A 27,475-nucleotide genomic window follows, 5' to 3' on the forward strand; every position below is an offset into this window, starting at 1 on the left:
TCCAAAGAGCTCATGAAATTAAAAAAAAAAAAACTCTTCTCTGAAAAAACAGCGAAAAAACAAAAACCACTTTTATAAAAAAGTGCCAAAAAGCAAAGCACTACTGTGGTAACTAAACACTGGTCTGATTCAAATTTAGTTTTACACTCTCTTTCCAATGTTAGAGATTATGTTTGTATCATGATCTTGAATCTATTTGCAGAGGTTTATACAATCGTATTCAAATTTATAATCAACTGCAAGAAACAAGAACTGAAAAGAGACTAAATCCTAAACTAAAATCTGATTATTTAAATTACTGTATGACTTTTAACATTCAGCAATACATGGGGATTATATTCATTTCTTCTAACCTCATCAAATGCTCAAGCTGGCAATGTATTAGGTTTGTAAGCAATAGTGCAATCACCTCCAAGCATAGCCAGTAGGATAGGCAATCAGCAGAAGCATTTCTCAACTACTTATGTCACAATTAGCAGACCGTTTCGTCTTTGTACCATCTTGTCAAAGAGGGGACAGTCATCAATCCCTGAACTATAACTCCCCAACCTTCAATCAATGCCAGTATTCAAGAACGATCAGGTTTTGTGGTGCCTCCAAGCCATTTCCCAACTTTCCAAACAGACCAGATTTAGGTGACAACAGCTTTCAACACCAAGAGTCTACCTTTCAGATTGAAACAATGCACACATAAATCTGTCTAGCAAACTGCAGGTATCTAATACAAGGGCAGATGACACAACAGCCCCAAGATCCTTCTTCTGTTTCTCCTAACAGAATAGCTCCCAAGGGCAGTAATGAGCTCCAAGATTCCTCTGATTTAATTGCTCTAATATATGCAAACCATGATTTCACAGGTTTGTAACAGAAAAAGATTATGTTATAGGTCTTCTGTTCATTGCTGGTGGCAGAGGTCAGCATTATCAATCTTCACCACTCTCAACAAACCTGCAAAACCCTACCCCAAATGACTGAGAATATTTGAAGCAGCAGCTTTCTGTGATAGCCCAATATTTTAAAAATTTAAATAAATAGGCTAGGGAAGAAAGCATATACCTTGTCTTTGCATATAATCTTCATTTTCATACAGTATAGAATTGATCTAGTGAGAGATGGAGCTTGGCACTCACCAAGACATCAATCCACCATGTAGACACCTTAGCTTTGATGATATGTACAAGTGACCTTAGGCTGATCGCTTGTATATACCACCACAGCTAGCAAGCTGATGATGGACCCATGTCCATGGCTTGATGATTGGTTTTTGCAACCACCATCACATGATCACTATCATGTTGTGCACTGCATTGATTTCATATGCAATGCCATCAACAGACATGCATCCTTCCATGACATGCCTTCATACATATATGATGAATGCATATCCACATCAGACCTGGATACATCCATCCTGATGTAATTGTATAATCATCATTTTAATATCATTGCATCATATCGTGATAATTTCACTGTGTCTATTTTGCATCATTCTTCATGACAGCTGATCCATATATCATAGTATTGACCTTCATAACATTCATAATATGAGTCTTGCATTCATACGTGTACACCTTGCATTATCATTTTCAGCAGATTCGTCAACTATCAGTGTTTGCATACTTAGCTGATTTGTACAATCGAGCTTGGTAGATCATTTAATATTTAATCACATATGATTAGGAACAGTTCACTGCAAGAATCTTATATGATTATTTTGGTGAGCAATAATACTTTTTCATTGTTTGTTACAAAAGGTGGATGACAGATTAGAATATTGAACTAAATATGTATTCCCTTGTGCATCACTTGGTTGAGAAATCCATTATCAGAGAGAGTGTCATCCAGAAGCACATGCCATACAAGTAAAGATCAGAGACAGCTTCATTATCAGTCAATATAAGATAAAGAATGATCAAACACAACCTGCATATCGCTATCTCTGCCATTGAGATATTCTTCAGCCTGTATTTGTAGCATGGATAAACAGTGTATATCAGAGACAGCCATTCAGGTTATACAAGCATAATTTATATTGCCACATCAGAAACAGCATTTATGTTTATTGTATGCAACCTTCTTATTAACTTTGGAAGCGTATGCATTTGGAATTATCAGTCATTTGCTCTATAACTTTGTGTATGCATTTGGAATAATTATTAGTCACTGCCTTATATAAGGCGGGGAACTAATGTTTTTGTTAGCCCTTGTCTAGTAACTCATGCAAGAGAAAAATCTCAGATTTTAAAGTTTGAGAAATTTTATTTTTAAAATGATTTTTTGTTCATTAATTTAAATTCTATGATTGATTAGTGCCAATTTTTCTGGGGATTAAATTGTTTTTTCAAATTTAAAAAACAATGTACTGATATGTATGGGTAGCAAAAGCACAGGAGAGAATAATTTACTGGTTGGATAGTTTTATTATTTTCCTCTTACAAATATCAAGCATATTTTAGTTATTATATATGTACTTTTTTTATATTAAATATTGATAGATATTTGCAATTGCTATGTATAAATGCTTTTTGTTTCAATTTTATAATTTATAATTTTCAATCAATAGATTTGTGTAAATATAAATTTTCTTAATATAATTGCTTGCATTATAATTTTTGTAAAACTTAATATGAATAAAATCTATAAAAATATTGACTAACTTATATGTATTTTTTAGCTTACTAGTTGGCCATCCACCAAAATCACCTTGGGATAAATGCCAACACCATCCATTATTTATTGCACATTTGGAAGTTTGATCTTTGGTGGATGGCATGATCAAGGAACTTACTACCCCCCTCCTTAATTGTGCTCACCTAGTAAAACTAAAACCTTTTCTTTTAAGTATCTTTTGCATATAGTTAGATATTAGAAGATAAACGTTATTATTATGTCAAAATAATTGAAGAAACTATCAAGAGATAATATTTTTATAATTGTTTGTGTTCATAAATAAATAGTACTAATACTTTGTAGCGGTGAACTCTTATCCCAACACTCACTATATAACATAAAGCAGTATGCATGCCAGATTTTCATATGTTCTCCAAAGTATCCCCTAAGAAAGCCATCTACGTGTGATTCCCACAAGCTGCACTATTATATCCAATAGTTGAATAGATGATATCCATTTGATTTCCCCTTCTATATATTTGAGCAAGATGAACCATTCATTAAATTTCTATCTCAGATGCTCAACTATAAATATAATCTAGGGAAGATCTCACTTGTCATTGTTTAATCATCATTAAACATGATTGTGGCACTGCTAACACAATCTTAACCCTTTCATTAATCATTAGTCATAATAAATATTAATTGTTGGTCATAATAAATATTAATTGTTTTTCTAAGATCTACATGGGACAAAACATGAACATAACAATTTGTTCCAAAAATTGTTTGTAAACTTGTGAACCCTCCTCATTCTCATGCTTCAATTTATCTTCCATTAAAAGCAATATTAAACCACTCCAAAGAATAAAGTTGGCATAAAAGAAGCTTTATTGAACTCGAATTACATTCCTTTTCTCAGACATCATCTACAGCTGAAGGTCCTGTCTATGTAACCATAACCTTTGGTTTTGATCCTTAACCAAAAATTCAACATCACACACATGCTTAGAGTTACCACCTTCAATGCTTTTTCTTGTTCAGTGACTATGTTTTAACCATACGAAAAATCTCTTCTCCTCTTTTGACAGAAGGCAGGGACTCTAGCTTCATGAGTGCTCTTGGAATTATAGATCAGATTTGCATAACTGTTCAAGTTAGAATTGTGGAAATCTTGCAGTGTCTCAAATCCTATAAAAAGGGACATTCCAAATTGGTATCAAAGACACCCTTTCCTTGCTCCAAAACTTGCATTATACTGGACAATGAAGGAAGAGTCAGCGAGAAGCTAGATCAATTCCTAAATGGACAAAAAAAAATCGAAGATTCCATGGGCCAACTTATTGAAGCTTTAACACAAGCATCCCTACATTAAACTTCAAAGGGTAACCAAACAACAGAGACACCACACTCTTTAAGCAGAAACTCATGACCAAGAATTTCCACTTTTACAACCCCAACCAGTACATTCAAACAAACAAATTTCATTCACCTGTAAAAACAATTCAAAAGGGATTGGGAGAATAGTGACCTAAGCCTGAATTATTTTTTTGAAGAGGATTTGGAACTAAAAATAAAATACTAATCGGCTATAATAAAACCCGAGGTACAAAATGACACTTTTTTCACAGAAGCAAGTTTTAAAGGGACCAACAAATACTTTGAAAGGAAATATAAGGAAACCCCTGCCTTCTCCCAAGGGTCAGGCACAAGGATGATAGATTAAAAAAAATCAGGGTTTTTTATTACATTAACTCCATTGATTGTTAGTCCACTAACTTAATTGGGCGAGTTAACTGATTTGGCATGGTCTAGAATTTGGATGAGAATTTTAATTAGATATATATGCATGGTGTGATTAGGAGCTGATTTGTTAACAATGATTATTCAATTAGTTAAATGTAAGGTGATATTAGAGGGATCTGGATGTGATAATTAGTTAATGTAGTGTAATTAATTAATAAATATTGTTAACTGAAAAAAGCATGTACTAAAGTAATACAAAATGAGAATATAATTAAAAAAAAGTACATACAAGCCTTTATAAGGGAATTTTTTTATTTTGGGAAGACACTACTGCTGTTACCCATCCTTGCTTATATGGTCCAGAATTTAATGTTATTTACTGTTAGGAAGTGAATAGAAATACAGAATCATCTTTTTAATTTATTTTCAGGAAGTGGGCACCATCTTCACACATCATCAAAAGTCAGTACTTCTGGATTCAGTGGCTGTAGGCAGTAGAAGAAAGATTACTGCTTTCCTTGGAGGACTTGATCTTTGTGATGGACGTTATGATACTCCAGAACACCATTTATTTCGAAGTCTGCAAACTGTTCATAAGGATGATTATCATAATCCAACTTTTACGGTAAAGTTGTAAACTTATTTTTTTGTGTATTTTTACTTCTTGTAGTAGATGGTTGTAACATTTAATTCTGAACAAGTTACAGTGCCTCCTCATCTTCTCTGGTATCCTTTTCAGACAGGATACCAGCTCAAAGGATAAGCAACAAATAAACTTTTTTTTCTTTTCCAACTTTTTTGTAATAAACATGCCCGGAGTGGACTCCAAGAATGTAAAAGAGAATAACTACCCTGCACTGGCCATCGAGCTATAGAAAATAGCCAATAAATTGATTAACTAAACTAGTATTCATTCATTTAGACAAACTGTTCTATTAGATCCATGATTTAATACCTCAAGATGCTGTTATTACGTTTATAAAGCACAATTAGCCATAAGCAATAATATTAGTAAATATGGTAAGAAACATACTTTCCTGAAATTAACAAGTTCTAAAACACATTAATTAGGAATATGAAAGGTGAAGATAAATAGAATAATTTTGCAAAAAAGAATGGACGGAAATTTTCACTTCCTGATCATCATATTTATAATTATATATATATTTTCCAATAATGATAAAGTTAATGCTTCTTTCGAATAACTATAATGTATATGAATGGGATGTACTTAATACAGAAGCCAAGCACAGTCACATGCCTATAGCGTGGAATAGAGCATGTTTCGAATTAAACAGTACAGACAAGAGAGATCAATTTAGAAAGAATCACTTTTGTTAGAACACAGAAACAACAGACTGAAAAAATATTGTATACACCTAGCACAAAATCCTTTTATTCCTTCTACATATGCTGTTAAACAAAATATAAGAGCTATTTATAGTTTATTCTCGAGTTTGGTAGTGTTGAAATAGGGAATGAACTCCATTTACAAAGAGAAACATTTGCTTTTTACTTGGCATTTGGTTAAACTAAATATCAGATCATTTTAGTGAATGAATCAGTTTTATTAGGGTCTTAATTTCTCTCTTGTAAGATAAAAAAGAACAGAACAGTTTATGAGGAAGTTCCTCAGTTCAAATTAGTTAAGCTCACTCTAAGACCTAATGCTTTGGACAGGTTTACCATTATGCACACTGTATAAGATTATCATTTAGGTTTGCATGAAATGAGATGACTAAAATGTAAACGTGGTCAATCATTTTTATCTTAGAGGTTGAGCACAGAACCCAAAGCTAGTTATCTCACAATGAGGTTTTCTGATACAAGATCTGCAACAGAAAACTGTGAGATAAAATTCCAATGCTGAGTATGGCTAAAGTAGACTTTAACAGATGCACAACATGTTAAGATTAAATGAAATTAATACTAACAATGAAACCATATTGTAATATTTAAGGAAAGTAAATAACTCAGAAGTACACAAAGCTATCTGACAGGGTAAAAGACAAGTGCTAGTATAAAGCTCAACACATTTACCATAATTCACCTATCAAAATCTTGCACAAGCACAATAATGCAACTTGAATGACTGAATGACAATATTTGCAGCATAAGTCCAACTTTAACTATCATAAAGATTTATGTGCCCAAAACACTTTTTATAAGTTTACAATAAATGTTTTTTAAGATTTTCAAAGTTATTATTTAAATATCTTAAGAAGATATGTTTTAAAGAAACTCTATCCTGGACTGCAGGAAAACAAGAAAGAATATATTTTACAGATAATTGATCTAGGAAAACTAATAAAATATAAAAGGTCTAATTAAGGTGTATACAGTTTCTGGAAACAGCCACTGCTGGAGTTGATAACTACCCAATGCAGTCAATATTAAAATTCACATGTTGCACATGAATGATGTTTGGGACTCCAGAACACCTTTATGTGGTGGCGCCTGAAGAATTCATCATGTTTGACTCCTCCTTTGTGAAGTTTTGAAAAAGAAAACTTGCCAAAACTTGTATTTTTTAAAACTAGAAAATGTTCTGAGAATTTGGAGATCTCTCACTGAACATGTAAACTTTGATTATAAGCCTATGCCAATCTTCTGATAACTTCACAAGCCCAGCTGTATACCTTGAAACTGAAATCCTAGAGTGCATGAAAGTTACATTTTTGGATTTTAGGTGCTTGAGGATAATTGAATAGCATCACGTCTCTAGTGTATTTTATGGAATAAAGACTGACTGCAGATCAGTGGTGGGATAACCACTAAATGTGTGCATGCCTAACAAAAGTGTGCCACACTTGATCGTTATCTGCTTATCGCAGCTGGGCAGCGCTATATATGATTTTTGCTCTGTTTTAAGACACTTGACGGAAACTATTGACATCTTAGCCAGCCTGGACGTGCTTCCCTTACAAACCTAGGTGGAGTTTATGAGTGATGAAGCCACTTAAAAGTGTGCCTAAGTTAGTTCATAATGCTTTTGGAGCTGAGTCTACATTACTACAGCGATTGACATCTTACCTTATGATTTGGTGGAGAATTACTTGGTTCTAATTATAAAATGGTGCACTCTATTTAGGTCTATTTGTCTTCTCTTATGTTAGGCAAACTTTTAGGAGGGTTTTGTCATGTTTTTGACTGAATGAGCGAAACAAATGGGTGCAAAGCTGCTCCTAAAGTGAACATTGTTTGTTAATTGATGCATTCCTTCATTAGGTACAGATTTACTGGGTTTCAGCCAACTACTAGTGTGCCGATGTTCTGAATTAGTGTCACCTCCAAGTGTTAGGCCCTGATCACTAAAACACCTGCCATCTTTCAGATGTTAGATGGAGTTCTGCTCAACATTTGCCAAGTTTTGTTGACTGAGGTGGAGTCTTTACTGAATTTTTTCAGAAAGAAACACACCACTCTTAGGCCTTTTATCCTTTAAGGCTGTGTGAATCTTTGTGGTGTTTAAACCCATAGATGGCCATGCCTTATTTTTACTTGAACATCTGCCGTTCATCCATGTCTTGAGTGCACTTTTAGAAGAGTTCTATCATACTAAAACTGTGCCTCTGTAGCAATTCAATATTTTCATGAGCTGGGTAGAGAATCACTAGCTTATTGCCAGCATCTGGGTAGAAGTTGTCTTAATCCTACATCTCTCCTTACTATTTAAATACCTTTTTATCAGTTTTAGAGATAATTTTAATATGAATGCTATACATAGGATTTGATTAATAACCATTTAATATTACCTAGTCAGTAACTATCTATGCTTGTTCTTGTCATAAAATTCTCAGTACTGGAAATTATGGAATAAGGAGGATTGACCTATTTTTGAGGAACAACCTAGGGAATTAGTAGAAAAATCTTCCTTAAATACTTAATGGCAAGAGGTTGGTTATGGAGAGGAGGGTCACACTTTTTGCATGCATTCTAAACTGCTACTTTTATGTGTAAAAGATTCCTATTCTAGTGGTAAAAGGGGTGGTTACGCCTGTCCTTTTAAGAGTGGGGCCCTGAGGAGGACAGAACTAATCTTGCTTTACATCCACATTACCCCTAAATCTCTGTAATTTCCTTGAAATGTCCTGTTTTTGTGGTGCTTCTCTTGCAATGTGGATAATGTCCACAACAGCCCGATTCCCCCCAATATGATGAAATTGGGGAAGTTCAAGCAACCAGGATATTTCCTCGCTCTTCTTGAATTTCTGCAACTGTTTTTAGAATGGAACTTTTTGCTAGAAAATGACAAAGTGTTTAATTGCCTACATGTGGATTCCAAGGTCAGTGAGTGTTTGATACGTTGTATTGGGGAGTAACCACCTCAACTCTGTCTGTCAGCTATAAATAAGCGTCCTGAGCTCTTTTAGAGCTAGATTTTATAGACTTGTACTGCAAGAATAAGTTAGAGGGGAGTTAGTGAGTGTTTGCAAATTGAATTTAATATCCAGGTGAATGTTTGAGGAAAGTTTTTGGATCAAATATCTGTGATTGTAAGGCTTATTGACAAGGCATGTAAGAACCAATGCATGCTTGTTGAATGTTGATGAAATGAACATTTGATACTCCTATTGTAATATTGTAATTTTTATAGTTGCAAGTTAATAAAAGATATTCAGAATTGTTTTCTAAAAATTTCATTTTTCTGCCTGGTTCAGTAGCTTGAAAGATTCCCCAGATCTTGACTTGCACTACCACCTTCCATCTTTATTATTTGATCAATTTTTTTACACTCTTGATACCTTTTGGTTTGCCATCTACATCTTTGATTGTTAGATTGGCTCTTTGTTCCATTTGTGTATTGTTTGAGTACTCTCATCAGGATCACTCATGTACCTCATTAATCTTCATTTTAGTGGAGATTCCTTAGTTCAAACATAGTTATATAGTAGCTGTTTACAAGTTCTTTGTACTTAAGTGGAGTTCTTCGTGTTCCTGCTCTTTTAAGAACAACTTTTGGGAGCCATTTGAACAACTTTTGGAAAGTCTTCTTAGTTCTCATGTTTTCTTCATTTTGAGAGGAGTTTTACCCACATGTTATCTTTCTTATGGAGAGGATTTTTTGCCTATTTTGTTTTCTTTGTTTCTGAGTATCTTTTGTACTTGAGATGAAGGATTTTTTGCCTTGGGGGCACTTCTTGAGTCCTCCATCATTTTAATTGTACATGGGGTCCTCATTAGGCTTTTTGTCAAGACACATCATTGAGTCATTTTCTCTTTTCTTTTTCCTCCCTAAGTTGCACTTAAAGGTGGGTATTTGTATGAACATGGTATATTACTTACGTGCTTCCCTTTTAGGTGCTTTTTTCACTAGTTTGTTAAGTTTGCTTCCAACATTTAGCTTTTGCATTCCAAGTTATCTAATGTTACCTTTTTAACTAAAGACTAGCTGAGATGACCATTAAAAAACATTACAATATTCTTGTAACGCCCCGCCAAGGGATCCAAAAGAATTAACCTAAAGTTTCACTAAGTTTGCTAAACATAATTTAACAATACCCTATCGTAGATACAGAACCAAAGAACAAGAGATTCATGCAATGAAATCCAGAGATTTGATTTTAACACTCACGAAGAAGACAGAAATCTCAAATTGCATAATTTAACCAGTGGTCCAAGCACAAGACCCTACCTGGTCCTGATGCTAATATGAAGTCCCCGAAACTGTGAGAGGATTTGCTTTTCTTCAATATCTTTCCTATAATTCTCTTTCTGAAATTCCCTTCCAAAATTGTCTCCCAAAATTCTTGTCTCCAAAATTCTTTTCCAAAATCGCCGTCCAAATTCCTCTCTCGAAATTCTCCCTCCATCAAAATGAACCTTTCATTGATAATAAAGGGTTCTCCCCCCTTGGATCGGGGAACTAACTTACATTCACCCTAGGAGAACTCTGTGCTTACAACCCTTAACTCCGTATTAACTTTTTATTAATCTTTGTTTTATCTTTTAATGCATGTTAAATGAATTAATAAATAACTTTATTTAATTTTTCGCTTGACTTCTATTTTAAATTAATTTATTACTTTAATCTCATGTGCACTTTATGAAATTAAAATAACGTTATTAATTAGTATTATTTAATCTTTTAATTTCTTTATTTTCAACACATGCTTGCATCATGCAATCTTACAACTTTTAATAATTAATATATTTTCACTTTTTAATTTATTTTAGAAACTTAATTGATAAAATATTTAATTAACTTAACTAACAATAATATTTAGCATTTATTTAAATGGACTCTAAAGATATTAAATTATTAAAGGTTTCTAGATCGCATGATCTAAGCATGAGTTTAAATATAAAAGAAATTAATTAAAATGATTAATTAATGATTTAATTTAATAGAAGATTATTCTCTGATAATTTAATATTTGATTATATTTAATTAATTGAGAAATTAATTAAATAAAAGGATTAAATTTGGAGATAAAAGTTTAAGGATAATTTAGAACATTATAATATTTACATGATGCAAGCATGTGTTGAAAATAAAGAAATTAAAAGATTAAATAATACTAATTAATAACGTTATTTTAATTTCATAAAGTGCACATGAGATTAAAGTAATAAATTAATTTAAAATAGAAGTCAAGCGGAAAATTAAATAAAGTTATTTATTAATTCATTTAACATGCATTAAAAGATACAACAAAGATTAATAAAAAGTTAATACGGAGTTAAGGGTTGTAAGCACAGAGTTCTCCTAGGGTGAATGTAAGTTAGTTCCCCGATCCAAGGGGGGAGAACCCTTTATTATCAATGAAAGGTTCATTTTGATGGAGGGAGAATTTCGAGAGAGGAATTTGGACGGCGATTTTGGAAAAGAATTTTGGAGACAAGAATTTTGGGAGACAATTTTGGAAGGGAATTTCAGAAAGAGAATTATAGGAAAGATATTGAAGAAAAGCAAATCCTCTCACAGTTTCGGGGACTTCATATTAGCATCAGGACCAGGTAGGGTCTTGTGCTTGGACCACTGGTTAAATTATGCAATTTGAGATTTCTGTCTTCTTCGTGAGTGTTAAAATCAAATCTCTGGATTTCATTGCATGAATCTCTTGTTCTTTGGTTCTGTATCTACGATAGGGTATTGTTAAATTATGTTTAGCAAACTTAGTGAAACTTTAGGTTAATTCTTTTGGATCCCTTGGCGGGGCGTTACAATTCCAATAGCCTTTGTTATTGGTCATCGTCTAACTACCCTACAAAAGAATGTGCATGTCATATGGTCATAAATACTTCATATTTCTGCTGCTGCCAAGATCCTCCTTGGATCTGCAAAAATGTTAATGATCAAGAAGCCATCCAATCTGATGTTGGGTGACAAAGGTTTTACTCCTTGTAGCCAGAGACACCAAGATGCAACTGAAACCACGATTTTGAGGAAAATTGCCAAACTCTTTTGTAGATGAGCACTATGTCCCAAAACATAGGATGATTCACTAAGAATTTTCGCAGATGAGTGCTATGAATCAAAATAGACTGCAAAAAGCCACAAAATTATAGGAGAAAAATTAGAAAAAACAAACACAAATTTTGAGGTGGAAAATCAATCAGCCTAGACAACAAGGTTCAAGACGTGGATCAGAAAATAAAAAGCTTTGTTTTTGAGGGAAAAATGGTAACACCTAACAGCTAACTTTTGAGGGAAAAATTGTTAAAACTTAAAACCAATAGATTATTTTTGAGGAAAGAATTATCAAAACCCAACAAATAATTTTTAAGGGGATAAAAATTATGAAAACCCATCAAAAGATCTTCAAGAGAAAAAATAATGAAAACCCATCAGAAATTTTTGAAGGGTAAAAATTATAAAAACTTTTAAGAAACTTTTAAGGGAAAAATTTATGAAATCCCATCAAAAAAATCTTATGCGGCAAAAGATGAGATTGCACGTGGTAAAAAGCATATACAAATAATATGTAACTCGAAAAACACATGCAAGCAACATGCGACTCACAAAATGTATATGCAAGCAACATGCAACTCACATGCAACAAACATTGAACCTTCAAAAATCAAAGATTTTTACTCAAACTAGGAAATTAGGCAATCAAAACCTTCTACCAGGCTCGCGAAGACGAACCACAAAATTTTCATAAAATACCTCCAATGATTTTATTTATAAAAAATTGAAAAACAACTTTCTGGGAAAAAAAAAAACAAATTCTAGAGCAAAAGTGGCTCAAATTTTATGAAATCCTATCGACCTGCTTTGATACCATGTTATGACTAATCAATGTTTTAAATAGAGGAGATGAAAGCTCTTATATAGATTTACAAAGAGGATGTTTCTAAAAGAAACAATCATGAACTTAAGACAAAAATAGAAGGGGTCTAATAAGTTGAAGACTAACTAAGATGACCATTAAATTAACATTGCAATATTTCAAATTCTTTTTGTATATATATCCCAAATGCATCCAAAACCCTGAAAAATAAATTTCCGTACTGGGCTATTGTACCCGCAACTGCATCTGGATTCGAATCGGTAGCTTTGTGTGGGTGTGTGCGTGTATTTATGGTTTCTTTATTTTCTAACTGATTTTAATGCTAAAGCATATACATTGGACCTTATATTGGTCCCTTATTCCTAATATAGCTTTCTTATATATAATATTCTGTAAATCAATAATGATGCATGGATAAGTTACATCATACCACGTGCTGTTAGTCCATGCTTGCAAACAATTAAATATAGTGTAATTATTTTTTTCTGAGCACTGCTGATTTGTAATCTTTCTGTCCCTTTCTTGATGGCTTCGATCCTCTTCAATATGTATTCAAGAGACATGCGGTGAAAGGTAAATTGTAGCTCTTCCAATATTAATCAATGTTGTTGATTAATCGCTGTATTGCTAAATACTGCCATCTACAAATATGACAATCTAACATTTATGATAATAAAACTAAGATACCGATGCTTGGTAGTTTGGCCAGGGCACAGGTGCAGATGCATGGATGGTTTTGAAAGCATCACGGAGGTGGGCAGGAAGCGTGGCTTCTATCTGTGGGTGCTTGTGGGATGCTTGGGAAAGCATCCATCAAGCATTCGTCCAGCATCCGGGTGAATACACAGAACATCCAGACCTTTTAGGCACCAAGTCACTTAAGTGACACAATAAAACATGTTTTAAAATGGTTTTTTAAATCATATTGTCTCCTTTTTGCCCCAAAACCCTAAAACAACCCTAATATAGGCCATTCATTGCTCATTCCTTTCATTTTGTTTGCAGCTGGGCTCTCTTCTCATTTGGTCTCCATTTTGACATTTTGCATATGTTAATTACTATGGAATGGTTTAATTTTCATTTTGTATTTTTCTTGCATTTTTTGCATACATAAATTATAGTACACACACACACACACATATTTTTATATATGGACGCACCCAAATGCATTCAAAATCCCACCCCCCCAAAAAAAAATAAAAAATAAAATTTGCGCATCTGCGCATCAACATCAGAACCAACATCGGTAACTTAGTAATAAAAGATAGAAAAAAGTAATGAATTGAGGAATTGATTGGCTCTAATCCATATTATAGGATGGATCTTGTTACCATTCAATTTTCGAGTGGGGACAAGACACTGGATGTGATCTCCAAAGCGCTTAGAGACCATTTATAGGCTCCCTCAAAGTTTACAGGTCCATCTTTTAACCTGTCTTGGGCTTAAGCCCTCAAGGCTAAAGAGAAAGCTGATCCCTACCCTATCTTGGGAGCTATTCCATTGGATTTAAACTGCCCCTCTTTGGTTGACTCAGCCCTTCCCCTCTCATATATCAAGTAGTAATAGGATCCAAGTCTAATAATATGTTATAGTTCCATTAATAATTCAGATTTTATGTTCACATAAATATATTTGTCTGTGTGAGAGACTGCCATTAATTTACTATTATTACAGAGTCTGTCCGAGTGTTTCCATGTTTGCTAACAAATTTTAGGCTTTCAAGGTTAATTTGGAAATTAATTTACTTGCTTGTCATATTCAGCAGGGAGGTGTAGATTTTGGTGGACCAAGAGAGCCGTGGCATGATTTGCACTGTAAAATAGACGGGCCTGCAGCATATGATGTTCTGACAAATTTTGAGCAGCGCTGGACTAAGGCAGCAAAGCGTCATGGCCTTGGGAAACTAAAACGGAGTGAAGATTCACTTCTGAAACTAGATCGGCTTCCAGATATCATAGGCATCTCGGAGCTAAACATGTTTGATCAAAATGATCCTGAGACATGGCATGTGCAGGTAGAGGAGTCAGGCTATTATCACCACTGAAATTTCAAACTACAATTAGTTTACCATTTAGCTAACAATTTTGTACAAGACTATTTTCTTTTCATTAATTCATGTTTTTCGTGTCTCATTTTTGTGTTCAGATTTTCCGATCAATTGACTCAAGTTCCGTCAAAGGCTTTCCAAAGGACACAATGGAAACTGAGGCTGTGGTAGCAACTTGATTAAGGATTTTATTATTTTTTGTTTTAGCTTTAGATGCATAGAGCAGAATCATTGTTGATTTTACTTTCTCTGAGATATTTGCTTATACACATTTTTTGTTTTTTTTATTGCCAGAATCTTACCTGTGGAAAAAATGTGGTCATAGACATGAGCATACACACAGCTTATGTTGAAGCAATCCGATCTGCACAGCACTTCATCTATATTGAAAATCAATACTTTATTGGATCTTCATACAATTGGGCTTCACACAATGCCTTAGGTATCCATGTGTGTTTATTCCTAATAATAGCAATAAAATTAGAGTAGCCTATTTTTTATTGCTTAATAGAAATATCCCATTTGAAAATAAAATTTGAACTGCTACAAAGACAAATAATATGTAGCAAGTAATGCTGCTCATTTTTAATGTAAGGAACAAAAGATTGCAGAAGCTAGCTTAGAGGAACAAAATGACTTACCATAAAATATGGGAAAAAAAGTTTTTTTTAAAAAAAACACTATGATTGCTTCTTATAAATTAGTGTACTCTGTAAAATAACAAAATCTTCAATTTAAAAGATAAAATGACACAGACTTCAAACATTGAAATCTGCCAACAGAAATATCCTGTTATAAAGTAGAACGCTTAAAATGAATGAAAAGTTGCCTCAGTTTGAGAAACTTAGATAAGATATGATAAATTCCTTGGAGAGAGGATATAAGTATTTGGCAGTTATTAGTTATCACTTATGAGTCTCAATCATAAATTTCTCATCCTCTGCAAATATGGATTGCTGAAATTTGAAATATCTAACCAGAAAAGTCTCAGATTATTTTGTCACACACTCTTAAAGAAAAATTCTCTCTCTGAGAAAAACTGTGTTTGAAAAGAAACTGCAAATGTAGTAAAGCAATTGTGGAAGAATAGAAAAAACCACCAGCACAGTGAAAGCAGTACCCATTCTGTAAAGGATATAAGAAAATGAATCTATTATATTGTAGACATGTATTTTAAAAGCAAATGCTAGAAATTTTTTGTATGTTAGGTTGATCTCAGCTATTTGATTAATGATAATCCTTAATGCTGAGTAGCCAAATACAGGAAACTGGAAATATTGTGCTGCCAAATAAAATGCAATGCACCATCCAGTTTTGAAAAAGTGGGAAATGTCACCATACATACTTTTATGCATACAATACATAATTTCTGCAACGTGTTAATAGATTCACCACTATTCCTATTATTTGACAAGATCAATGATTTTAGGAAGGACAGAAATTTCTCAAGTATGGTGAAACAGTCCCTAGGTTAAGCAGTGAAATTAGCAAGTTTATTACCTTTAACCTGGTGATATAGAAAGGAAATGATTTTTCAGTTGTTCGTGAACCATTTTGGAGCACACACCAAATACTTTCTGCAATATGTGAAGAGATTTACCATATCTCCTATCACTTGAAAAGATCACTAAATTTCAGAAGGACATAGATTTGCATGTATGATGAGCTCAATTCTGAGATTATGCAGTCAAATGGCTATTGAGTCATTAATTTTATCCAGTTGATTTGGAAGAGAAATGATTGATTAGTTGTTCAGGGAGCATGCCATTTTAAACTACACAGACTTCTGTCTGCGATGTCAAAAGATTCACCACAACTCCTGTCATTTGAAAAGATCTCTGAACTTAGGAAGAACAAGATTCACCAAGTATGGTGAACTTGATCCTCAGCTAAAGCAGTGAAATGGCTAGCAAATTGTAAGACATTTGTCCAGGTGATTTAGAAGAGAAATAATTGATTAGTTGTTCATGGACAGTTCTATTTTGAAATATTTTACAATCTCTAATGTCTTGTTAAGAGAATTGACTGTTAGGAAAAATGTTAAGTTCAGGAAGCAAATGTTGCTGAAGGAGTTAATGAGATTTTCTTATTGTTTCCACAGACAGATAGTTTGCAGAGTCGGATTCGGAGAGTACACGGAAAGCCCAAAAATTTCAACTCAGCAAAAACTCAGAGAAAACTCGATAACTTAGAAAGAACTAAAAATTAAAATCTCTTAAAAAAACATAATTTTTTTGTAAAATTCAATTACAAAATGCATAAAATTATAAACGGAGATCTTGGAAGAGAAAAATGCATGGTTTTATAGAAAAAGTAGCATGTGAAAACACATTTTAACCAGCATTTTACTTGCATTGACATTTTTACCCATGGTCCTTTGTGTCTATAAAAACACTAGAGTTAAACTTGCAAGTACTCACCGAGCAAAAAAAGAAGAGTACTCGGCAACTCGGGTAGTATTTGGAGAGTTTGTAAACTATGCATATGCCTACACAAAAACTAAAAAAAGCCATAAATTGAGGACATTTAATGAACCTGTTTATTCATATTGTTTTTCTGTACTATGAGTGCATTCAGTGCTAATATGCTTTTCAGTACTAGAATTTTAACCAATTCAACATCACTAACCAAAAAAATATTTTGAAGACAACCATTTCTCACATATTTTAAAGACAACAAGGAACAACTATTAAAGCAATATCAATAATTATTTGATGCTTTAGCTTCTCTTATATTTCTCTTGGTTTTTACTTTTTTTCACAAAGTTGAACAAGAGAGGCATCATAGCAGCTTCTTAAGTCACATGGTAGCCTTGGACACGAAGGCGGATTTTCCATTTAATTTCAAATTTGTGTTTCCTTTCCAATATGTTCAGAGAGAACATAATGGGAGCATGGATAAAGCTATCAATTCTATTTAACAATACCCTGGGCTGGTGAAGGACATAATTGTCATTTTCTTTCAATCTCCCTGATTGTCAGTTTTAATAAGGGAAGAACGTTTATTGATTCGTGGTTTCTAGAGATAATGTTGCTTCTTGATTTGATTGTGTGAAAGTTTTTTACACCAATGGATCGAATCACACTTTGTGATCCATGATCAAGATGAGAAGAGCTGTAGGAACAAATAAGATGTACTGTTGCAGACCAGCCAAATATAAAGGTGAAGGGGAGAGAATAGGAGGCACAAGGAACAAGAACCCAAGGAGGTTTCTATCTTTTATTATTTTCAAAATGTGGATTCATTCCACATGCTATTGCAAAAGTTAGGAGAATTACCATTCATCCTTCTCTTCATCATTTTAAAACACAACTCATCACTAAGAAGTTGCAAAATTACGAGTTTGGCTAAAAATCCATCTTCACTCCTTGACCACAAAACCTCTCACCACCTGACTAAAACTTTATCCCTTCCCCTTGACTTAGGTGACAAGAATGCCTCAAAATGACACCTAAAACCCCTGCATACAACCCAAGACTTGACAACCAAACTGTTAGAGGAGGAGGAAAAGACGAAAAAGGGGGCGCCATTTGTAATTGGACGTGATGCGGGAGCATCCAGTGGTGTAAGGGCAATCCAGTATCACCCAAAAATATGCTTAGTGTTATTTTTGTTTAAAGTGTTTTCATTTCTGGATACCCATTTGGGTTGAATAAAGATTCCAACTCTCATAGTTCCACTTTTGGTTTTCTGGGTTAGAGTTTTTGAGCATCTTGGGATACATGTCAATGCAAAAAATGAGTTATTTTGTAATTGAGCCATAATTATAATGAGTTAAAGGGTGTAAGTTGGAGGGATGATTATATTTGTAATTTAAAACACTCTAGAAAAAGAATTAGGTCAAAAGGCTTTACAGTTTGAAAGTGATTGCAGTTTTAAGTTGCCTGGAGACCTCCTAAGAGTGCTTCCTAGTCAGATTTGAGGCAATAAACGACCTCGTACGGGCCCGAAAAATGGGGGACGAGCAAAGCTGTCCATAGGGCTATAGAGCACTTTGAGAGCTTTCCAGAAATGTAAACGGTTCGTCAATCGGAATCCCGGATCAAAAGTTATGCCTCTCGGAAGTTGGACTGCCATTTCTGGATTCTTCTAATTTTGCACCTACTTCTAACATGATTTCTAGAACCTTCTGTTTTGGCGGTGGATTCCAAATGGCATATTCTAGAATGTATTCCTAACCCTAAACCTAATTGGGGTTTATTTAAGAACATTTCTGGCATTGTAAAGACAGTTCTTGGTGGAATTTGAGAGAAAGTACTGTGAGGAGGATTTTTCTCCAGGATATGACCATTGTAAGCCCATAGGGCATGTATTTGGGTTTGTTTACATGTACTGAATGTAGTAGCATATTTTATTGATAATAATATTCCCCTTTTCCCTTATTGCATTCATTTCTGGTTGTGGTTTGTGTCTTCATCAAGTGGTATTAGAGTAGGTTTTCCTGAATGTGTAGATAGAGTGCCGATTGTGAGGCAATTTGCACTAGGACTGTGTGGTTGTGGGTTTGAGACAAGAAGATGCCTCCGCGAAGGGAGCGTGGTGGAAGGGCCAGAGTTATTACTCTTGAGGTTAGAGCCCTCCAGAGACAAGTCCAAGTATTGCAGGAGGAGATCCGTAAAGGGATGAATGTTGCCGTAGGCGATGAAAGTGAGGAAGAAAATGAAGAAGGAAATATTGGGCCAAAAGGGGAAGGAGACAGAGAAGTCCTAAACCAAGCAGAGGAGAGGCTTTTTAGGGCCATTGCTAAGCTTGGAAAAAGACCTAAAATTGACGTGGGTATGTTTTCAGGAAGTCTAAACCCAGATGAGTTGATCGACTGGATCAATGAACGAGAGGAATATTTTGAGTATGAGGATATCAGGGACCAAGATAGGGTTAAGTTTGCGAAGGCCAAAATGAAAGGCCATGCCAAAATTTGGTTGCAAGAGATTCAACTGGAAATAAATAGAAGAGGAAAGGAGAAAATTACAAGATGGGATCGCATGGTGGACAAACTAAAGAAGCAATTCATTCTTATTGATTACGAGCTTGATTTGTTTAAGAAAATGCAAGGGTTAAAGCAAGCAGGAAAATTTGTCCAAGAATATACAGATGAATTTTATCAAGTTCTTATCAGGGCAGGGCATGCAGAAGCAAACAAGGAGAAGCTTGCCCGTTACCTTAGTGGGTTAAGACCTAGCATTCAGGAGGAGTTAAGTCTGGTTAGAATGACTAGCATTGAAGAGGCATACCAGTTTTCCCTGCGAGTTGAGGAGAAGCTAAACAAAAGGTTTGATGGAAGGCAAAGAGGGTGTGGTCAAGGAGGAAGGGGCAGTGGTAGGTCATTTGGAGGCCGAAATGAGAACCAGAGGAAAAATGAAGATGTGGGTACTAGGTGATACCAGAGGAATGAGGGTTTCAACCGCTCCTGTGATCAAAACTTTGGAGATCAGAGAGGAAGAGGTAGAGGATGTGGAGAAGGTTCAGGAAGAGGAGGCTTCCATGGTACTTGTTTTCATTGCAATGAAAAAGGTCATTGTGCCTTTGAATGCCCTCAACACCAAGGAAGGACAGATAGGAGAGCTGATGGACAAGCAAGGGTTGCTCATATGGATGAGGATGCATAGTCGTCATAGTTAGAGGATGCAGAAAGAGGAGAGGTTCTAGTAAATGAAAGGATCTTACTAAGTGGTGAGACTAAACTTGGACAAAGGAAGAGTTTGTTTCGTACCAGGTGCAAGTGCGAGGATAAATGTTTTGATGTGATTGTTGATGGTGAAAGCACTGACAACTTGGTGTCAGAAGAGATGGTTTCAAATCTAAAGCTCAAGAGGGAGAAACACCCCTAACCCTATCGGATTGCTTGGGTGAAGGATGACCATAAGGTTCTGGCTAGTGAACAATGTCTAGTGAAGTTCAAGATTGGGAGTTACCAAGATGAGGTTGTCTGTGACATCATTCCAATGGATGTTTGCCATTTATTGTTGGGAATGCTGTGGCAGTTTGATAGGCATGCTGTACATGATGGTCATGCAAATACATACTCTCTGACCAAGGATGGAGTTCGCCACAAACTGAACCCTTGATAAAGGAAGGTGAAAAGGTATGCAATAGTGCTAGGGTATGTCTTGTTGATGGAAGAAATTTTTTGGATGGCATGAAACATCAGCATGTGTTATGCTTTGATTCCTAGAAAAGATAAGGAAGGAAGTAGTGAAATTCCACTTGAAGTTTCAGGCCTATTAAGTGAGTATGGAGATGTCATCTCTGATAATGTTCTAGAAAGGTTGCCACTAGTAAGGCAAATTAGTCATCAAATAGATTTAATCCTTAGAGCTAGTTTGCCTAACAAGGCTGCTCATAGGATGACTCCTACTGAAACTGAGGAGCTAAACAGACAAGTTCAAGAGCTGTTGAGGAAAGGTTTGATTTGAGAGAGCCTGAGTCCATGTGCAGTACTTGCAGTGCTGGCACCAAAGAAGGATGGAGAGTGGAGAATGTGTACAGACTCTCGGGCTATAAATAGAATAACCATCAAATGTCGGCCCCCTTTGCCAAGAATGGATGATCTTATGGATTGTTTGAGTGGAGTTCAGTACTTCACAAAAAATAGATCTCAAGAGTGGCTATCACCAGATACAGATACGAGAGGGAGATGAGTGGAAGACTGCATTCAAGACCAAGGAGGGTCTATATGAGTGGTTAGTCATGCCCTTTGGATTGACCAACATGCCAAGCACCTTCATGCGGCTTATGAATGAGGTACTAAAGAAATTCTTGGGGAAATTTGTTATTGTCTATCTGGATGATATTTTAATTTTCAGCAAGTCTTTGGATGAACATTTATTGCACATTCATAGTGTCCTTGAAAGGTTGAGGGAAGAGAAATTGTTGATTAATTTGAAGAAGTGTAGCTTCGTCAAAAAGGAGTTAGTCTATTTGGGGTTTGTTGTATCAGCTGAGGCTCTCAAAATGGATCCAAAGAAGGTAAAGGCCATCTTGGAATGGCCTACTCCAAGGTTTGCTATTGAGGTGAGGTCATTCCATGGTCTGGTTAGTTTTTACAGGAGGTTCATTACAAATTTCAGCGGCATATGTGCACCCCTGACTGAAACAATGAGGGGGGATAGAAGAGAGTTCAAGTGAACTATAGGAGCTGCAAGGAGTTTTGAATTGTTGAAGAAGAAGGTGACAGAGCAACTTGTGTTGGCACTTCTTGATTTCAATAAAGTGTTCCAGGTGGATTGCGATGCTAGTGGCAGTGCTATTGGGGTTGTATTGAGCCAAGAAGGTAAGCCTATTGCCTATTTTAGTAAAAAATTGAATGATGCAAAGAAGAAGTATTCTGTTTATGATCAGAAGTTCTATGCAATAGTGCAAGCCTTAAAGAAATGGAGGCATTATTTATTGCCAAAAGAATTTGTCTTGTATACTGATCATCATGCATTGCAGTACCTAAATAGCCAAGGTAAATTAAATCAGAGACATTTGAAATGGGTAGAGTTCATGCAAAGCTATACATTTGTGTTGAAACATAGAAGTGGAAGGTCTAGTAGGGTAGCAGATGCATTGAGTAGGAGACAGTTGTTGCTAATAGTAATGTAGGTTGAAGTGGTTGGGTTTGATGAACTCAAGAATCTGTACCCCGGGGATCTTGATTTTGCTCAAGCATGGAAGGTTTGTAAAGAACTTGTTACTCTAGACAGAACCAGGTGGCTAGATTATTTGATTCAGGATGGTATGTTGTTCAAGGGCAGACAATTATGTATTCCAAGGAGTTCTATGAGGGAGAACTTGATCAAGGAGAAACACAGTGCAGGAATTGTAGGACACTTTGGTCGGAATAAGACTATTGCCATTATTAGAGAACATTATTTTTGGCCTCAATTGTCACAGGATGTGAAGAAGTTTGTGCAGAGTTGTCAAGTATGTCAAGCAGCCAAAGGATTTAGTCGCAATATTGGACTTTATCAGCCATTGCCTGTTCCATTGAAGCCTTGGGAGGACATAAGTATGGATTTTGTTCTTGGATTGCCGAGGACACAAAGGGGTAATGACTCAGTATTTGTGGTGGTTGATAGGTTCTCCAAGATGGCACATTTTATTCCATGCCACAAGACTCATGATGTAGTACATATTGCAGATTTGTTTTTCAGAGAAGTGGTGAGACTACATGGTCTCCCACAGAGTATTGTTTCTGACAGAGATACTAAATCTGTGGGGTATTTTTGGAGGACTTTGTGGAAGAAGTTGAGGATGGAATTGAAGTTCAGTTCTACGCATCATCCGCAGACTGACGGACAAACAAAAGTGGTGAATAGAAGTCTGGGCAATTTGCTGAGGTGTTTAGTGGGAGATAAGCCCAAGGGATGGGATTTAATTCTACCACAAGCATAATTTTCTTACAATAATTCTGTAAATAAGAGTACTGGTAGATCACCATTCTAAATTGTGTATGAGAATAGTCCAAGGATTGCACTAGAGCTACGAAAGATGGAGCAAGGGGAGAGCACAAGTGCTGAGGCAGAAGAATTTGCTGAACATGTCAAGAATCTACATGAGGAGGTGCATGCACATATTACCAAGATGAACCAACAGTATAAGGCTAGAGTAGATCAAAAGAGGAGACATAAAGAGTTCCAAGTAGGGGATCTAGTTATGGTATACTTGAGGAAGGAACACTTTCCAGTGGGTACCTACAACAAGCTGAAGATGAAGAAATTTGGTCCCTACAAAATTTTGAAGAAACATGACTCAGGAAATGCATATGAGGTGGAGTTGCCAGATGGGATTCACATTTCTCCTATCTTCAATATTGCAGACTTAATAGAATATCATGATGATGGTGCAGATAAGGGGTTGATCTTGGAGCCATGTCCAATTCCTACTTCGGTGAAGGAAGAAATTGAAGACAATTTGGATAGTTGTGTGGGCCGAAGTACCAGAAATAGGCAGTATGAAGAATACCTGGTGAAGTGAAAAGGACGACCAATAGAAGACTCAACTTGGATATCTGCAACGAAAGTTGCCCATTTGGGTTTTCCTCTACCAACTATAAAGTGACAGGGTCACTTTTCAATCTACCCTGAGTGTCTGATGCAGAAGCATCAAGTGGTGTAAGGACAATCCTATATCACCCAAAAATATGCTTAGTGTTAGTTTTTGTTTAAAGTGTTTTCATTTTTGGATATCCATTTGGGTCAAATAAAGATTCCAACTCTCATAGTTCCACTTTTGGTTTTCTTGGTTAGAGTTTTTGAGCACCTTGGGATACGTGTCAATGCAGAAAATGGGTTATTTTGTAATTGAGCCATAATTATGATGAGTTAGAGGGTGTAAGTTGGAGGGATGATTATATTTGTAATTTAACACTCTAGAAAAAGAATCAGGTCAAAAGGCTTTACGGTTTCAAAGTTATTGCAGTTTTAAGTTGCCTGGAGACCTTCTAAGAGTGGTTCCGAGTCAGATTTGAGACATTAAACGACCTCGTACGGGCCCGAAGAATGGGGGACAAGCTAAGCTGGTCCATAGGACTATAGAGCGCTTCGAGAGCTTTCCGAAAATGTAAACGGTTCGTCAATCGGAGTCCCAAAGCAAAAGTTATGCCTCCCGGAAGTTGGACTACCATTTTTGGATTCTTCTAATTTTGCACTCACTTCTAATGTGATTTCTAGAACCCTCTATTTTGGCGGTGGATTCCAAATGGCATATTCTAGAATGTATTCCTAACCCTAAACCTAATTGGGGTTTATTTAAGAACATTTCTGGCACTATAAAGGCAGTTCTTGGTGGAGTTTGAGAGAAGGTACTGTGAGGAGGATTTTTCTCCAGGATCTGACCATTGTAAGCCCATAGGGCATGTATTTGGGTCTGTTTTCATGTACTGAATGTAGTAGCATATTTTACTGATAATAATATTCCCCCTTTCCCCTGTTGCATTCATTCTGGTTGTGGTTTGTGTCTTCATCAGGATGGTTGTGTGAAAACTTTACAAGACTACCCCTAGCATTTTCCAGTCTGGGCATTCTTTGTTGTCCGGTATTGATCACCAAGGATGAGTTCTTCTTCACCTTAAATTTGAATGTTCATGTTATATCAAGCTTGGTTCAAATTATCTCGGACCCTATCTCCTGTAGTGTTTTTCCAGCAGCTCTATAGATTGATAAAATGCTAATCTTCTATGGATATTATCTCTCACGTCATGTAGGAGGAAAAGACAAAAGAGGGGGTTGCCATTTGTAATGGGATGATGGTGTGAAAACTTCACAACACTACACCCAACATTTTCCAGTCTGGGCATTCTTTGTTTTGTCTGGTATTGATCAGCAAGGAGGAGTTCTTCTTCACCTTAAATTTGAATGTTTATGTTATATCAAGCTTGGTTCAAAGTATCTCGACCGTATATCCTGCTATGTTTTTCCAGGGGCTGTATAGATTGATAAAATGCTAATCTTCTATGGATATTCATTGATCTCTCACGTCATGTAGGTCTGTGTTTTTGTAAGCAACTCTGTTAAAGTTTAACCCTACATTACCTGTAGCTATTTTGGCTCACAATGGACTCTAACTCCCTTTGTGCCTGTTTGACTCTCTAGAGCATCCATTTTTATTAAGGGGACTTTCCTTTTATTTAATGCATCTAGTACTTAGTTTGAAGCTTTGAATACATATACGTTCATACAGAAATAGATATTAGAAGGTGGACAACTACAGCGGTAAGAATATTGTGTCCATATAAGCGGTAAGATTTGTTCATTATCTGCTTCTCCGTCAATCAAGGATTCACAAAAGAACTGGCATACAAAATTGAAAATATTTCATGTTCATCATAAGCTTGCTCCAAGATGATGATAAATCGATCTGTTTCTATATCCTTAATTTTTTATGTTGCTTCTTGTAACTGGAATAGCAAATAATGTTATTCTCAAATGAGATTCAACAATTACTTACTTGTTATGGTAGGATTTCAGCTAACAACATTATATGAAATTGTAGCCCTTTAAACAAAAGACCAAGAAGTGTGCTGCTTTTGATAACAAATAGAGATTAAAATGTCAGATGGAATTTTGATGAGAAGTAATTCTTGACTAGTTGTCCCTGTTAACATTTTTATATTTGAAATTTAACTATTTATTTTTTTCCCCTAAATTTTCTTTTGTATTATCAATACTTGTTAGGTTGTACACTTCCCACTCAACAATAATGCTTCCTGATCAAAATCATATTCGCATTGCATTTATGCATCATTAACATGGCTTTGTAAAAATATATATAGAATCCAATTACTTGGGTTCAAATTGGGAAAAACTTGGCAAAAAAGTGGAAACTAAATAACAATGTACTTATTGTAAAAGTACAGGAAAAAAAATCATGTCAAATATAGGGCATATAGGTAATGGCAGATGTTACACATCATGAAAACATTGATTACAAAAACTTGAAGAGTTCTTAAAACAATCTATTTTACTTTCACCTGGGAGGACTTATACGAAAAACATATTTCTGGCCCTAAAACATTAGGCATTTTTCATATGAAGCGTGGCCTAATATTTAAGGAGGGTCCTGTCTTTCTTAACCTAAACTCTGATTAAGATACAAGTTAAAAGAAAATTCCTTTGTTGGTTTCAAAATTTCAATTTCAACTTCTAAAAGAGATCTAGTGAAAAGGAAAATTATGGGTAGAAGAGAATTTAAGATAACCCTGTCCCATCCCAACAATGTTAAATCTGCTTTTGTGCTTATAGTCTAGTCTCTGAAGTACAAAAATGAGAGAAAAAGGGTGAAGAATAATGAAACCAAATCCTATTCTGGAAAACTTTAAATCTAAATGGTAATGAAATGAGACAGGCTGCGTTTATCTGAGTTTATGAATTTTTGAATGTAATGCTACTAATGAGATCAAAATAATAAAATATTACCTTTATAGCGGACCATATTTCTTTGTTGTTAATGCAATATCTGTTGATTATGTAATATAATAAAAATATTGATAGATATTTTTATATGCAAGGTGCCAACAATATGATTCCAATGGAACTTGCACTAAAGATAGCAGAAAAAATTAGAGCAGACGAGAGATTTGCAGTTTATATTCTGGTGCCAATGTGGCCAGAAGGTAATCCAACAAGTCTTGCAATGCAGCGGATTCTTTATTGGCAGGTAGGCTTTAAGAAATCTTAATCACCTAGGATTTCAGAACATTCTTGGAATTTATTTAAGAACGTCCATAGCAGAGATGCATAGTATCAAGGAAAACTATGAGAAGAATGCAAAGGCTTGTGTTTTGTTAATAAGTTGAGAAAACAGAATCATGTTAGTTTCTTCTTGTAGCTCCCATTTACTGTCTTTAAACTTTGTGGGTTCTAATTGAGGAAGCTTAATTGTAATTTCTTTGGGCTTCGTATAAGAGTATCAACCTAGGAGGAGCATATATGAAGATGTGAATGAAAGGTGCACTCAATTGTGTCTCTGATCCGGTGCATGAGTTGGATTGATGATTGTGTAAACAATTCAGGCAGAATAAGATCCCATGAGATGGAAATTTTCTAGAGCTAATAATTTTTGCATATTATCTACCTTAAAAAAAAGTTTACCGTTACTTAGAATAACAAATTCAATGATGCATTGGTTTCCCTTATGGAAGTCTCTCTACTTTTTAAGCCACAGCCAGTTTTGTGACAATCAAGTTGAAAGCTTGTACTTATTTTCTCTTCTTAAGGTAAATATGCATGAATCCTTTATGGATTTCTGGATATGTGCCAATCAGACATTACTTTCAGTACGTTTATTGTTTCTTTTTGTATTTGGTATGGATTTCAAACTCTAAGATGCCTGCTTAATTAACAGCTTAGCATGG

General features: G+C 35.2%; 1 protein-coding gene across 4 annotated transcripts in view; it reads left to right on the top strand.

The window, feature by feature from the left end:
• LOC149556419 (phospholipase D gamma 1-like) overlaps positions 1-27,475 on the top strand; it is a 47,895-nt gene that overhangs the window by 18,370 nt on the left and 2,050 nt on the right. For 2 of the 4 annotated variants that reach the window (XM_089830730.1, XM_089830731.1), the window contains 5 exons: positions 4,787-4,981; positions 14,356-14,607; positions 14,739-14,807; positions 14,935-15,082; positions 26,630-26,778. In XM_089830730.1, coding sequence (XP_089686856.1) covers positions 4,787-4,981; positions 14,356-14,607; positions 14,739-14,807; positions 14,935-15,082; positions 26,630-26,778 — 813 coding nt within the window. The remainder of the gene's footprint in view (positions 1-4,786; positions 4,982-14,355; positions 14,608-14,738; positions 14,808-14,934; positions 15,083-26,629; positions 26,779-27,475) is intronic. The other 2 variants (XM_089830732.1, XM_089830733.1) reach the window with 1 other exon arrangement.

The sequence above is a fragment of the Cupressus sempervirens genome, chromosome 5, assembly GCF_028749045.1.
Source record: "Cupressus sempervirens isolate cs-2001-9-10 chromosome 5, ASM2874904v1, whole genome shotgun sequence".
Lineage (NCBI taxonomy): Eukaryota > Viridiplantae > Streptophyta > Pinopsida > Cupressales > Cupressaceae > Cupressus > Cupressus sempervirens.